The sequence below is a fragment of the Salvelinus namaycush genome, chromosome 5 (genome assembly GCF_016432855.1).
Source record: "Salvelinus namaycush isolate Seneca chromosome 5, SaNama_1.0, whole genome shotgun sequence".
NCBI lineage: Eukaryota > Metazoa > Chordata > Actinopteri > Salmoniformes > Salmonidae > Salvelinus > Salvelinus namaycush.
This window is the reverse complement of record NC_052311.1, coordinates 47,102,068-47,115,758: the sequence shown is the minus strand read 5'-3', so window position 1 is coordinate 47,115,758 and position 13,691 is coordinate 47,102,068. Positions and strand designations below refer to the sequence as shown.

Below are 13,691 nucleotides of genomic sequence, written 5' to 3'. Positions count from 1 at the left end.
CTGCTGCAGCTGAAACTGTATCTGGTGACCGTCTACCCGGCTCCTTCGGGACGTGAGAGGGTGTCCGCCCTCGTCTCGTGCCAGTCGGGGAAAGCCCTGGAGTGGGCCAACGCCGTGTGGGTAGAAGGAGATGCGGTGCTGGACCACTTTGAGGAGTTCACCCGCCCGAGGGTAGAGCGGCGGGTGAACGTCTTTTCCACCTGAGGCAGGGGACGAGGAGTGCCCAGGAGTTCGCCTTGGCCTTTCGGACCCTGGCCGCCAGAGCGGGATGGAACTACAGGGCCCTGATCGACCACTATCGCTGCAGCCTGCGCGAGGATGTCCGTCGGTAGTTGGCCTGCATGGACACCACCCTCACGTTTGATCAGCTGGTGGACCTGTCCATCCGGCTGGATAACCTGCTGGCCACCCGCGGACGTTCAGATGCAGCTCTGTAGGTTCCTTCTCCAAGCACCACCGCTCCGGTGCCTATGGAGCTGCTGCGCTTAGGGAGGCCGGAGGAGGGGCCTTCACATGCACCATCTGTGGCTGCAGAGGGCACACTGCCGGTCGGTGTCGGGTTGGTTCCTCTGGGGGTTGAGGCAGCAGGCAGGGCCCTCTGGCGTCACCCCAGGTGAGTCTACACCATTCTCATCCAGGGCCCTCTGTTGCCCACCTGTTTTTGCAAGTTAACTTTCCTGAGTTTTCCCCGGATTCCCAGCATAAGGCGCTCGTCGATTCAGGCGCTGCTGGGAATTTCATAGACAGATCATTTGCCCATAGTTTAGGGATCCCCATTGTTCCAGTGGCTAAGCCCTTCCCAGTTCACACCTTAGACAGTCGTCCAATAGGGTCAGGGTTAATTAGGGAGGCCACCACTCTCCTGTGCATGGTGAAGCAGGGGGTCACAAGGAGAGAATCAGTCTCTTCCTCATTGACTCTCCTGCATTTCCCGTGGTGCTAGGCCTACCCTGGTTAGCCTGTTTCATGGCAACGGAGGGCTCTCACAGGGTGGTCGCGAGAGTGCTTGGGGAGGTGTTATGGGGATTCCGTTGGTGCTACTACGGTGGAAAGTCCAGACCAGGTCTCCACCGTGCGCATTCCCCCTGAATATGCCGATTTGGCTCTCGCCTTCTTCTAGGAGAAGAACTCAATTACCACCCCATCGTCGGGGGGGGGGGGGGGGGGTTGTGCGATAAACCTCCAGGTAGACGCTGCACTTCCCAGGAGTCTCCGAATCTCTGCGTCAGGGGTACATTCGGTCCTCCACTTCACCTGCTTCCTCAAGCTTCTTTTTTGTGAAGAAGAAGGAGGGAGGTCTGCGCCCGTGTATTGACTTTCGAGCCCTTAACTTCTTGACGTTAGGAGGCAGAATTTTTATGTTTGGAAAAATAACGTTCCCAATGTAAACGGCCTATTTCTCAGGCCCAGATGCTAGAATATGCATATAATTGATAATTGACAGATTAGGATAGAAAACACTCTAAAATTTCCAAAACGGTCAAAATATTGTCTGTGAGTATAACAGAACTGATTTTGCAGGCGAAAACCTGAGGAAATCCAACCCGGAAGTGCCTCTTATTTTGAAAAATCCCTGTTCCATTACCTGCCTATCCTCCATTTAAAGGGATATCAACCAGATTCCTTTTCCAATGGCTTCCACAGTTTGTGAACAGGCTTTAGACATAGTTTCAAGCTTTTATTCTGAAAAATTAGCGAGATTTATCAAATCGCGTCAGTGGATAGCCAGGTGTCCTTTGATTAGTTATTGCGCGCAAAAGTGGTAGCTCAACATTTTATTTCTCTATTGTATTGAATTGTTTACCGTCTGGTTGAAATATGATCGATTAGTTATTGTCACGTTCCTGACCTTATTTTCCTTTGTTTAACCTCTAATTCCTCCCAAACCCGGGTCCGGGAAATAAATTCATTAAAAATCCTACAATGTGATTTTCTGGATTTCTTTTTCTCATTTTGTCTGTCATAGTTGAAGTGTACCTATGATGAAAATTACAGGCCTCTCTCATCTTTTTAAGTGGGAGAACTTGCACAATTGGTGGCTGACTAAATACTTTTCCCCCCCACTGTATATAACGATGTATTAGTCATGTGATAAACCTGGCCCATAGCTTCTTGCTCTTGTTTATACACAGTAAAACATTTTAACTCCTTTCTTTCTCCTCATATAACTCTACCTTTCATCCCCTCTCTATCCTCCCTGCAGATCCTCCCAGTGAGCCAGTGGTAAATGGCTCCCTGACCATTTTGGAAGGTTCCTCCATCTCCCTGCAATGTAGCACCAAAGGCAATCCCGCACCCACCCTCACCTGGGTGAAGGACGGGGAGCTGGTGGGCACCATCACGGCCGAGGAGGTGTCTGTGCTGGAGCTTCTGGAGCTCACCCCTCAGGGAGACGGACAGTACCGCTGCCTGGCAGAGAACGAACACGGACGAGCCAGCAGCTCCCTCAACATCACTGTGGAATGTGAGTGGGTCATCATGTCATGTGGAATCATAACATATGGTATCATATCGTATTGTACCACCTACATTACACCACGCTACACCATGTCATCCCACTCTACATGTCAGTCATACCCCTACCTCCACCCTCTCTTTAGATGCCCCTGTCCTTCTGGAAGAGTCCAAGTGCACGGTAGTGAGGGAGGGAGTCCAGTGTGTTTGCATGGCTACGGGTAACCCTGAGCCCATCATCGAGTTCTACCTCCCCGACAAGAACATCACCATCAACGACACGGACGGCCGCTACAACTACTACACGCACACGGACGGCCACACGTCCACGGGCATGATAAAACTACGGGAGAAGGGTGAGCGCTTGGGCAACGGTGCTGTCAATGTGCACTGCAGCATTAGCAACATATACGGGTCGGAGAGCTTTCATCTGGAGTTACAGCAGGAGAGTGAGTACACAAGTTCAAGTTTATGGTTAAACACAGAAACAAATCCATACAATTAAAATGCTATACGTTGTATAGCCAAGCATACATGAGCGATTGAACTGAAATGAGAAGTGTAGTAACTTTATATGATATCTAGATTGACTGTATAAGTAAGCGCATAAACTGGCTACCCCATTGGCTTGGTATGGCAATGGCATTATCATGAATGTAAATAAGTTATAGTACCAGGACCTAGCTAAACAGTATTTTATGTTTCTACACTGTCTTCAATATGATGTTCTTGTCCGATGTTAGAGAAGTACATGATGGCAGTGATCGTTGGCACCATCGGTGGAGTGGCTGTCATCGCCTTCATCATCGCAGCAGTGAGATATGTGGGCCATAACAACAAGAAGTGAGTATCCACCCTTCACTAACTGTGACAGGGGTCAATGCGAGTTACAGGTACAGGTCATTTCCTGTTTGAATTGACGATAAGGAAACACTTCAGCCTAGCCATCCATTCTAAAACACCTCTGTGTATTCATGAGTGAATGATTGATCGATGAACGGACTTGAGAATCATAGTCATAAGTTATGCTAACGCCAGAGCGAGTTCAATTAATTTGCCATCCCTAGTCCCATTTCTGAGATGGAGATCCAAAATGGCTGCCTGGTGGAGTGGGGTTAGCAAGCCAGACTAACCGTAGCCTATAGTTTGCAGGCTCAATTCCCTGCTTTGATACTGCTTTGTACCCTTGACCTGCTATGCTAAAAATACAGCCACGGTAGCCTACTTAACTAAGGTGCTTCAGCATTATACCAATACATCACATTCCGACAAAAGCTTTTACTGAAAGTCGCTCCAAGAGAGGGTGCCGGCTCAACCGCAACTAAACCCATGAAACAATAACCACAACCATGAACGTCGACCACAACCATGAACCATAGGCCTGTAGATTATTAACTGCGTTGGGAAACAGGCCCTTGTTTTAAAATGGATGCCCAGGCTTGGAGTGTCGCCCTGAGTTATTGGCCATGAGACCGAGTCTGATCTTGTAACTCCACCCCCCAGAGAGAATGGCAACCCTGGGCAGGACCTGGTCTCTAAACTGGAGAACCCAGCGCTGTACTACAGCACAGTCAAGAAGGACAAACAATGTCTGAGGAAGAAAGTGGTGAGACATGTTGATGATGATGATGACTATAATGATGATAATGACCATTCTCAGATCTGTCTTAAACGGGAGAATGATAGCTTACCCGTTGCTGATACTGAAACTATACTATACCCGTTCAATTCATGTCCTATTTTTGATGTAAAGTCAGGTTCATTCCGTGGAGATACTCATAAATAATCAAAAACCTATATGACCTCTTATGTTAAAGAGAAAATGTAAACTTCCCCAGCCAACTACTGGCCTAGCCTGAGAATCCCAGTACCACTATAGCTATCTATCACAGTACCACTGGTGTAGCTGCGACCATAGCCTCTCCAAACCACTGTTTTCTGCTTCATCGCTTCTCTGCGTTCTTCTGTCTCTGTTTTCTCTTCCCTTACTCTTGCACAGCTTAAGACAGAGCTTCTGGGCTCAAAGTTTAACTCCATTCTAGAGGAGAGCACGGTAAGGTTCCTAAACAACCCAGCCCCAATCCCAACTCCAAGTCCCAGTGGTAGACAGCATCCCTCACACATCACAGACAGCAAAATTATACGATGGCCCAAATTTGGCTCTAATCTACAATATTACGACTTACCATTTTACCCAGTTAACCACTTGGTGTGGTTGGTGTTACGGTCCTGAAGTGGATCTGTAGCATGAAATGTCCAGACCTTGCCTGGCAATGTGGCCCACATTCAGACCAAAAGTAACTATGGGAAGTTGTTAGGGCCACATAACTCAAGCCAGAGATGGCCCATAAGCAAAGTGCCAACCCTCCCCCAGTTCGCATCTCCTACATTCGGACCAGATCTGGGCCATATGACTCATTGTGGTGCCAGAACTGAGCCACATTGTATGTGTCACAAAACAACCAGATCTGGCCCACAGTCGTCTGCTGTCTGAGATCAGCTTCCATGTGCTGTATTGTCTTTGATTTCCACGACTACTGTTGCACGGCTGCCTCGATACTAACAGGATATGCTAAACCGCCTCAATCTCCTTGTTTTACGCCTCTGCTCACCAATAACTACAAACCCTCCTTTCTCCTCTCTCAATGTCTGTCATGTTATCCCTTTATACTCTGAATGTTCTGAGGTGTCAATGGCATTGGTGGTACTGTGCTGATATAACCTGTGATTCTGAATGGGCCTTCTCTCTTTCCGTACCTTCAACAGGGAGAAGACGGGGATTATCAACCTGTGGGCTCTATGGCAGACCTGGAGAGGCAAGAGCTGAACTACGCCGCCCTGCAGTTTCTGGGGGGGCGCTCCAGGGATGGGGGGGCCTCAGGGAGGGGGGATGACGGCAGCGACTACACCGAGATCAAGGCCAAATGAATCGCGATCCTTCCCTGACCCATCGTCACCGCGGGACACAGTGGCAGCCATGTTGTTGCCCCCCTCCTCACGTCATTCGCCCCCTCTTCAAACTTCTTCCCCCCTCCCCCGTAGACACCATCACCAACCTTCACCATCACACCAAGAACCCCCATCATCTCCGCCCGTCCCTGAATCATCTCAAATGACGTCCAAGTTAGTCGAACCCCCAAGCCTCCAAGGGGAACCCCAGTTACATCTCGCCACCCAGGACTGCTGGTAGCTACTTGCAGGGTCAGAACACGGCCCAGTGGACAATGTAAAATGATCTTTGTATTATCAGCAGCTGTCGGTCTCCCAGCTCTTACTCTATTGTTCATAGTCAAACAATTCCCTCACAACAGGTGCAATGTGTTAGTTACTGTACTGTACTGTATCATCTAGATTCAATGTTGCTATTTCCATCTCTACACCGTTAATTGTTGGCATTGCTTTTCTGGGGCTCCCCTTCTGTATGTCACCCTATATCATACTCATAGCTAGCCTGGTTAAACCAGATTGAACGCTGCGCTCACCAGTTTTCCTGTTAAACGCAGCGCAATCAGTTTGGATACCAGACTAACTGTCTAGATCCGTCCATTATAGTTCTTCTCCACTGTGTCCGCTGCCAGTCGAAGTGTCAGGGAAAGGGGTGTGTTTTGTGCTTTTTCTTTTCTTATCTCTATTTCTGACCCTGGATCTGGAGGAAATGAGGGATCTCTTCTCTCTTCCTGATCCAGTGGTTGTCAACACTGACCAGTGTTCAACAAACGTCGGGCCTGGTACACATCCAATTGAAGCCAGTCATCTTCTTCTCACATATTCTGTTCCCACATATAGTTCAATAGTGATGTGTGCTGTGACTCCGTGGCTTTTGATGATGATGAGAAATGAATATTTCTTTGATTTTATATAAAGAGAGAAGATGGATACTCTTAGAGGTTTGTCGAGCCTCGAACACAAGGTTCTGCTCGTGCAAGAAGTGGCCTGATTTTTTTGTTTTTATGCATTATAAGCACTGATTGCATTGTGTTTTGCTCTTGAGGAAATATGCCGGGGTAACACAGAATGTTCTATTTATGCCGTTGCCCATGATTCAATTACTAGTATTTTTGGACGATTTCTCTGTTTTGCTAAGGGGAAGTGTTAACTTATCCTTAAATGGGAACCAATGGGTTAGAATACATTTTGGGATCAATCTGGCATACATGACTCCACTGTAACACTCGCACAGCAGGCCAAAAATGTATCTCGTTGAGACAATGTGTGTGTGTATGTAAACAGTGCTGAAAGATCAGCGAACACTGATCACTGTGGCTGTTTCAAAAGATCACTTTACCTGAGACCGCTTCCCACAAAATGTCTTCTTCAATGGTTGTGAAGTGTGAAATCGATGAATAATCCTATAGGGTTGGATCAGATGAGGCATTTGAGTGGCACATCATTGAAGCTGTTATACCAGTTGGTTGTGCTATTCAAATATAATTGATCAACTCATGTAATGTAATCTCCAAGCTCACTAATGGCAACACTAAATAACAATGACTGTTAATAAAATATTAATACGCTGCATATGGATGGGTAAAAGGATACCAGTATACTTATTGTAAATAAATACCCTGCATGACTATTATGCTGTCAGCCATATGTGTAAATACACTACGGTATGTACATGCTCACTTTTACAACAATGGTTTACACAGGCAAGTCGGTTACAGGTTCAGTAACACTTTAATTCTCTGTCATAAGGGTGACATAACGCTGTCATAACATAACACATGTCATTTTCGGTCATGAAAACTGATGTCAAAATACTGACAACCCTTTACACTGCCATGACACAAATTGGTATTTATGTAAATGAGTTGGCTAGCGGTATGCTACGCCAATAAACTGACTGAAGCAAAGATTTGTGCCATGACATTGTCAAGCTTATGTCAGTTGTCATAACTGTTAATAACATATTTTATGTAATTGCTCTGACATGGTTAAGTCACTAGACCTAATGGCAGAGCGTTCAAGATGTGTTACCCAACATTGAGACACGCCAATATGGACATCCGGTTAGGAAGACTTACTGTCGTCAGTTCTCTTGAACGCCTCATGGGGGGTTTATTTCTTTCTAAACCTGGAAACAAAATGGAGAAGCGATGTTCATGTCTTATCTAATTTGTTTGTCACATAGTGTGTTGTAAAGCAGATTTGTACTTTCTTTACTTTGTGGTGTTCATTATTATTATTGTGATGATTTCTTTTTTATATCTTTGACACAATAATTCCGATCAGAATTCTGCAATCCTTCTGCAAATTAGCACTGTTATTACTTAATGACAATAAGAGCTCTGTGATGATGTTTGATCATTCTCTTTATTTTACAAGTCTGTCCCGCCTCAAGCAAAGCCATCTTTCTTTGGTTCCAAACAACAAATAAATAATGTAAACAACAGAGAATGTGACTAGTTCAGTTTGTTGTCTATATAGTTTATCTGTTCTCTCATACCCAAAACAGTATGGAAAATACACCCTGAATACATTATATATCTCCATGTATTAGTATTACTTTATTGATACAGTATGTAACAGTTATTCCCCCCACACCACCCCTCATTGTTTGCAGTAGCTACATCACACAAAGCTTTATTTTAAACCATTTCCATTTCACTTGATAATATTTGCAACATAGTTGAACATGAGGAAGATAAAAACGGGTAGCTTCCTTATGTGCTTTTACATAAAATACTACACAATTCGTTAGAATAGATTTTTTTTTTGTGCAAAAATCCTGTGACATTATTCTGAAAAAGTGGTTGAATTAATTCACATAAAAATGCTTTCAGGGGTAAAAAAACAAACAAAAAAAACAACGTATTGCAATAGAAAATAATTGGAATTGAAATAAAAAAGCTAAATCAAGCCTCTGAACCAAATGCTAAAATAAAATAGAAGTTTATCACAAGCAGAGGATCATTGGGGATTTGGGGTGATGAGGTCATATTCGGGAGACATGTTTGCTTTGTCCAATGAGATGTAGGTAGTATCTTCTCTTCACCTTTTTGCTATTTAAGTCACAGAAACACTGTTAACTGACATGATTTTAGAGCCAATTTTTTTCAGTACTGAAAGTAGTAGCATAAAGGGAACAGCTACTGTACAGTATGTTGCAACCTCTTTATTAAGATTAATATCACTTTATTGGTCAGTTGCACACAAGGTCTAACCGAAATTTGACTTCCTCTTTTAACCCAAACCCTCCGAAAGACACACATACATACACATACAGAAATATTTTGGAGAGATGTGGGGGGCTGCCACACTTTGCGGCAGGTTGACATTTACAGAATGGAGTGAATTTCGCTAGATGGGTCAGCTGCAAAGATTTGTAGTCTTAATTTAAGGTTAGGTTAAGCATTAGGGTTAGCTGTGTGGTTAACGTTAGGGTTAAGTCGGTTTAAAATCACATTTTATTACTTTTGGCCATTTCAGCTGGTGACCACTCTGCAGAGCTGCCTCGAGAATGAGATTCAGGCCAAAAACACTAACCTGCCACTGGGTGCTGTTGTGGGGGGTTGGTCAAGGGCACGCAATGGCATCAAATATTTGATACCAGCAACCCTCCAGTTGCCAGCTCACTTCACACCAGACTTTTTCCTCATCGGATCTGGAATTCGAACCGGAAACCCTCCTGGTTTGCCTCTCTAACCGCTAGGCTACATTCTCTGGTTGCAAATTTCAGTTAGCCAAACGGAGCTTAAAGTTTTCCTTGATTATAATTTACCTCGCTCAGACAGTCCTACCTTGGATAACTTATTGATAAAAAATTCTTAATATAACAGTGATAAGCATTTCATTGGCACCTGACCTTATGCCATATGTCCCCATGTATGAAACTGTGGGATTGTAATGTTGTCTTACCATTTACAAGCACTGGTCAGATAGACAAGGAGGGCCACATTAAGGCTGAGGAACAGACCAACAATTATCAAGGGATAGACTGCAACGTCACTCTTCTCTGACCCAGGGATATCTATGGGAAGTGTAAAAAAATTAATTGGTAGGAAAACACTTTGTTTAATTGGTCCAACACTATTCTACTTTAGCTCTACTCTTTCCCCCACTAGCCAGGTTTCCATCCAATTGGCGACAGATTTTCATGCGGAATAAAATGTACACGTTTCCACCAAACTGACTTGCTGCAGATATAATCAGTGCATGATTTTCCACTGCTATTTCTCGCATAATACATTTTTACCGACACAAAGATATCCCACCATGTTGAACGTACAAATGATCTGTCTGCATTTATAAAATTGTATCATCAAAACTTCCTGGTTCCATCAGTTGGCATTATTATTTTTTTAAACGGTATGACTTTACCAGCATAAACGTTGTGGATGGAAATGTGGTAACTGACAATACACTACATGACCAAAAGTAAGTGGACACCTGCTCATCAAACGTCTCATTCCAAAATCATGGGAATCAGTATGGAGTTGGTCCCCCTTTTGCTGCTGTAACAGCCTCCACAACAGCCTCCACTTCTGGGAAGGCTTTTTACTAGATTTTGGAACATTGCTGCGGGGATTGCTTCCATTTAGTCACGGGCACTGATGTTGGGCGATTCGGCCTGTTTCACAGTTGGCGTTCCAATTCATCCCAAAGGTGTTGGATGGGGTTGAGGGTCTGGGCTCTGTGCAGGCCAGTAAAGTTCTTCCACACCGATCTCGACAAATCATTTCTATTTGGACCTCGCACGGGGGCATTGTGCACGGGGGCATTGTCATGCTGAAACAGGAAAAGGCCTTCCCCAAACTGTTGCCACAAAGATGGAAGCACAGAATCGTCTAGAATGTCATTGTATGCCGTAGCCTCAAGATTTCCCTTCACTGGAACTAAGGGGCCTTGCCCGAACCATGAAACAATGTGTTTTATAAAGAGGTGATTTTATAAAACTATAGTTTATTAAACTCTGCAATAACTGAGTATAAACAACATATACAGTGCATTCGGAAAGTTTTCAGACCCCTTGACTTTTTCCACATTTTGTACATTACAGCCTTATTCTAAAATATATAAAATAGTTTTTTTTCCATCAGTCTACACACTATACCCCATACTGACAAAACAAAAACAGCTTTCTAGAAATTTTGGAAAATGTAAATGTACATTAATGTACATTAAATTACATTCAGACCCTTTACTCAGTACTTTGTTCAAATCAAATGTTAGTTGTCACATGGGACCTTACACTGAAATGATTACAAGCCCTTAACCAAAAGCGCAGTTTTTAGAAAAATACCTACAAAAATAAGAAATAAATGTAACAAATAATTAAAGAGCAGCAGTTGTCACGTTCCTGACCTATTTCTGTTAGTTTGTTATATGTGTTAGTTGGTCAGGACGTGAGTTTGGGTGGGCATTCTATGTTTTCTGTTTCTGTGTTGGTTTATTGGGTTGCCTGGTATGGCTCTTAATTAGAGGCAGGTGTTTGGCATTCCTCTAATTAAGAGTCATATTTAGGTAGGCGTTTTCACAGTGTTCGTTGTGGGTGGTTGTCTCCTGTGTCAGTGTTTGTCGCACCATACGGGACTGTTCGGTTTGTTTGTGAGTTCGGTCTTTTGTGTAGTCATTTTCCTGTTCGTGAGTTCTGCGTTTTATGTAAGTTCACATGTCCAGGTTTGTCTACTCCGTTTTGTTGTTTTGTTAGTTTATAGTCAAGTTCGTGTTTTCGTTGTCCTAATTAAATCATGTCATTCCAAAACGCTGCGCCTTGGTTCAATCACTACTCCTCCTCTTCGGTTGAAGAGGAGGAGGACTACCGTTACAGAACCACCCACCAATCCAGAACCAAGCAGCATAATGTCGAGCAACGGGAGAGTATACAGGACTTGTGGAGTTGGGAGCAGGTATTTAACGGAGAAGGACCATGGGCTAAAGTGAATCACCGTCCATGGGAACAGCTGGAGGCAGTTCGGAGAGCGGAGGAGAAGAGAGAGAGGAACCGGCGTTATGAGGGGACGCGTCTTGCACGGAAGCCCGAAAAGCCCGTGAGTAACACCCAAAAATTTCTTGGGGGGGGGCTAAGAGGTAGTGGGCCAAGGGCAGGTAGGAGACCTGCGCCCACTTCTCAGGCTAACCGTGGAGAGCGGGAGTACGGGCAGACACCATGTTACGCAGTAGAGCGCAGGGTGTCTCCTGTACGTGTGCATAGCCCGGTGAGGGTTATTCCACCTCCCCGCACTGGTAGGGCTAGATTGGGCATTGAGCCAGGTGTCATGAGGCCGGCTCAACGCGTCTGGTCTCCAGTGCGTCTCCTCGGGCCGGCATACATGGCACCTGCCTTACGCATGGTTTCCCCGGTTCGCCTACATAGCCCGGTGCGGGTTATTCCACCTCCCCGCACTGGTCGGGCGACCGGGAGCATTCAACCAGGTAAGGTTGGGCAGGCTCAATGTTCAAGAGAGCCAGTATGCCTGCATGGTCCGGTATTTCCGGCGCCACCTCCCCGCCCCAGCCTAGTACCTACAGTGCCTACACTACGCACTAGGCTACCAGTGCGTTTCCAGAGCCCTGTTCCTCCTCCACGCACTCTCCCTGTAGTGCGTGTATCCAGTTCGGTGCCTCCAGTTCCGGCACCACGCACTAAGCCACCTGTGCGTCTCCAGAGCCCTGTACACACTGTTTCTTCTCCCCGTACTAATCCTGATGTGCTTGCCCTCAGCCCGGTGCCACCAGTGCCGGTACCACGCACCAGGTATAGAGTACGCTTTGAGAGTCCAGTGTGCCCTGTCCCTGCTCCCCGCACTAGCATGAAGGTGCGTGTCCTTAGCCCGGTGCCTCCAGTTCCGGCACCACGCACCAGGTCTACAGTGCGCCTTATCCGGCCAGAGCCATCCGTCTCCCCAGCGCCATCTGAGCCATCCGTCTCCCCAGCGCCATCTGAGCCATCCGTCTCCCCAGCGCCATCTGAGCCATCCGTCTCCCCAGCGCCATCTGAGCCATCCGTCTCCCCAGCGCCATCTGAGCCATCCGTCTCCCCAGCGCCGTCTGAGCCATCCGTCTGCAATGAGCCTGCAAAGCCGCCCGTCTGCCATGAGCCTGCAAAGCCGCCCGTCTGCCATGAGCCTACAGAGCCGTCCGCCAGACAGGAGCCGCTAGAGCCGCCCGCCAGACAGGAGCCGCTAGAGCCGCCCGCCAGACAGGAGCCGCTAGAGCCGCCCGCCAGACAGGAGCCGCTAGAGCCGCCCGCCAGACAGGATCTGCCAGAGCCGCCAACCAGACAGGATCTGCCAGAGCCGCCAGCGAGCCATGAGCAGCCAGAGCCGCCAGCGAGCCATGAGCAGCCAGAGCCGCCAGCGAGCCATGAGCGTCCAGAGCCGCCAGCGAGCCATGAGCGTCCAGAGCCGCCAGCGAGCCATGAGCGTCCAGAGCCGTCAGCCTGCCATGAGCGTCCAGAGCCGTCAGCCTGCCATGAGCGTCCAGAGCCGTCAGCCTGCCATGAGCGTCCAGAGCCGTCAGCCTGCCATGAGCGTCCAGAGCCGTCAGTCAGCCATGAGCTGCCCCTCAGCCAGAAGCGGCTAGTAATCCAGAACTGCCCCTCAGTCCAGAGCTGTCTCTCTGTCCGGAGCTGCCCTTCAGTCCGGAGTTGCCCCTCTATCCTAAGCTACCTCTTTATCCTGATCGATCTCTCTGTCTTGATCTATCCCTCTGTCCCGGTGCTGCCCCTGTCGTGGATGTTACCAAGAGGATTTTGTGGGGGTAAGATGTGGGTGGACATTTTTAGGGGGAGATGGAAGCTGGGATTGACTATGGTGGGGTGGGGACCTCGCCCGGAGCCTGAGCCACCACCGTGGTCAGATGCCCACCCAGACCCTCCCCTAGTCTTTGTGCTGGTGCGCCCAGAGTTCGCACCTTATGGGGGGGGTTATGTCACGTTCCTGACCTATTTCTGTTAGTTTGTTATATGTGTTAGTTGGTCAGGACGTGAGTTTGGGTGGGCATTCTATGTTTTCTGTTTCTGTGTTGGTTTATTGGGTTGCCTGGTATGGCTCTTAATTAGAGGCAGGTGTTTGGCGTTCCTCTAATTAAGAGTCATATTTAGGTAGGCGTTTTCACAGTGTTCGTTGTGGGTGGTTGTCTCCTGTGTCAGTGTTTGTCGCACCATACGGGACTGTTCGGTTTGTTTGTGAGTTCGGTCTTTTGTGTAGTCATTTTCCTGTTCGTGAGTTCTGCGTTTTATGTAAGTTCACATGTCCAGGTTTGTCTACTCCGTTTTGTTGTTTTGTTAGTTTATA

General features: G+C 46.8%; 1 protein-coding gene across 1 annotated transcript in view; it reads left to right on the top strand.

Moving 5' to 3' along the window:
• LOC120047143 (myelin-associated glycoprotein-like) overlaps positions 1 to 5,469 on the top strand; it is a 34,199-nt gene extending 28,730 nt beyond the window's left edge. The window contains exons 3-8 of the mRNA XM_038992677.1: positions 2,204 to 2,464; positions 2,601 to 2,903; positions 3,198 to 3,297; positions 3,958 to 4,060; positions 4,454 to 4,507; positions 5,221 to 5,469. Coding sequence (XP_038848605.1) covers positions 2,204 to 2,464; positions 2,601 to 2,903; positions 3,198 to 3,297; positions 3,958 to 4,060; positions 4,454 to 4,507; positions 5,221 to 5,382 — 983 coding nt within the window. The 3' untranslated portion in view covers positions 5,383 to 5,469. The remainder of the gene's footprint in view (positions 1 to 2,203; positions 2,465 to 2,600; positions 2,904 to 3,197; positions 3,298 to 3,957; positions 4,061 to 4,453; positions 4,508 to 5,220) is intronic.
• The last annotated feature ends 8,222 nt before the right edge of the window (positions 5,470 to 13,691 follow it).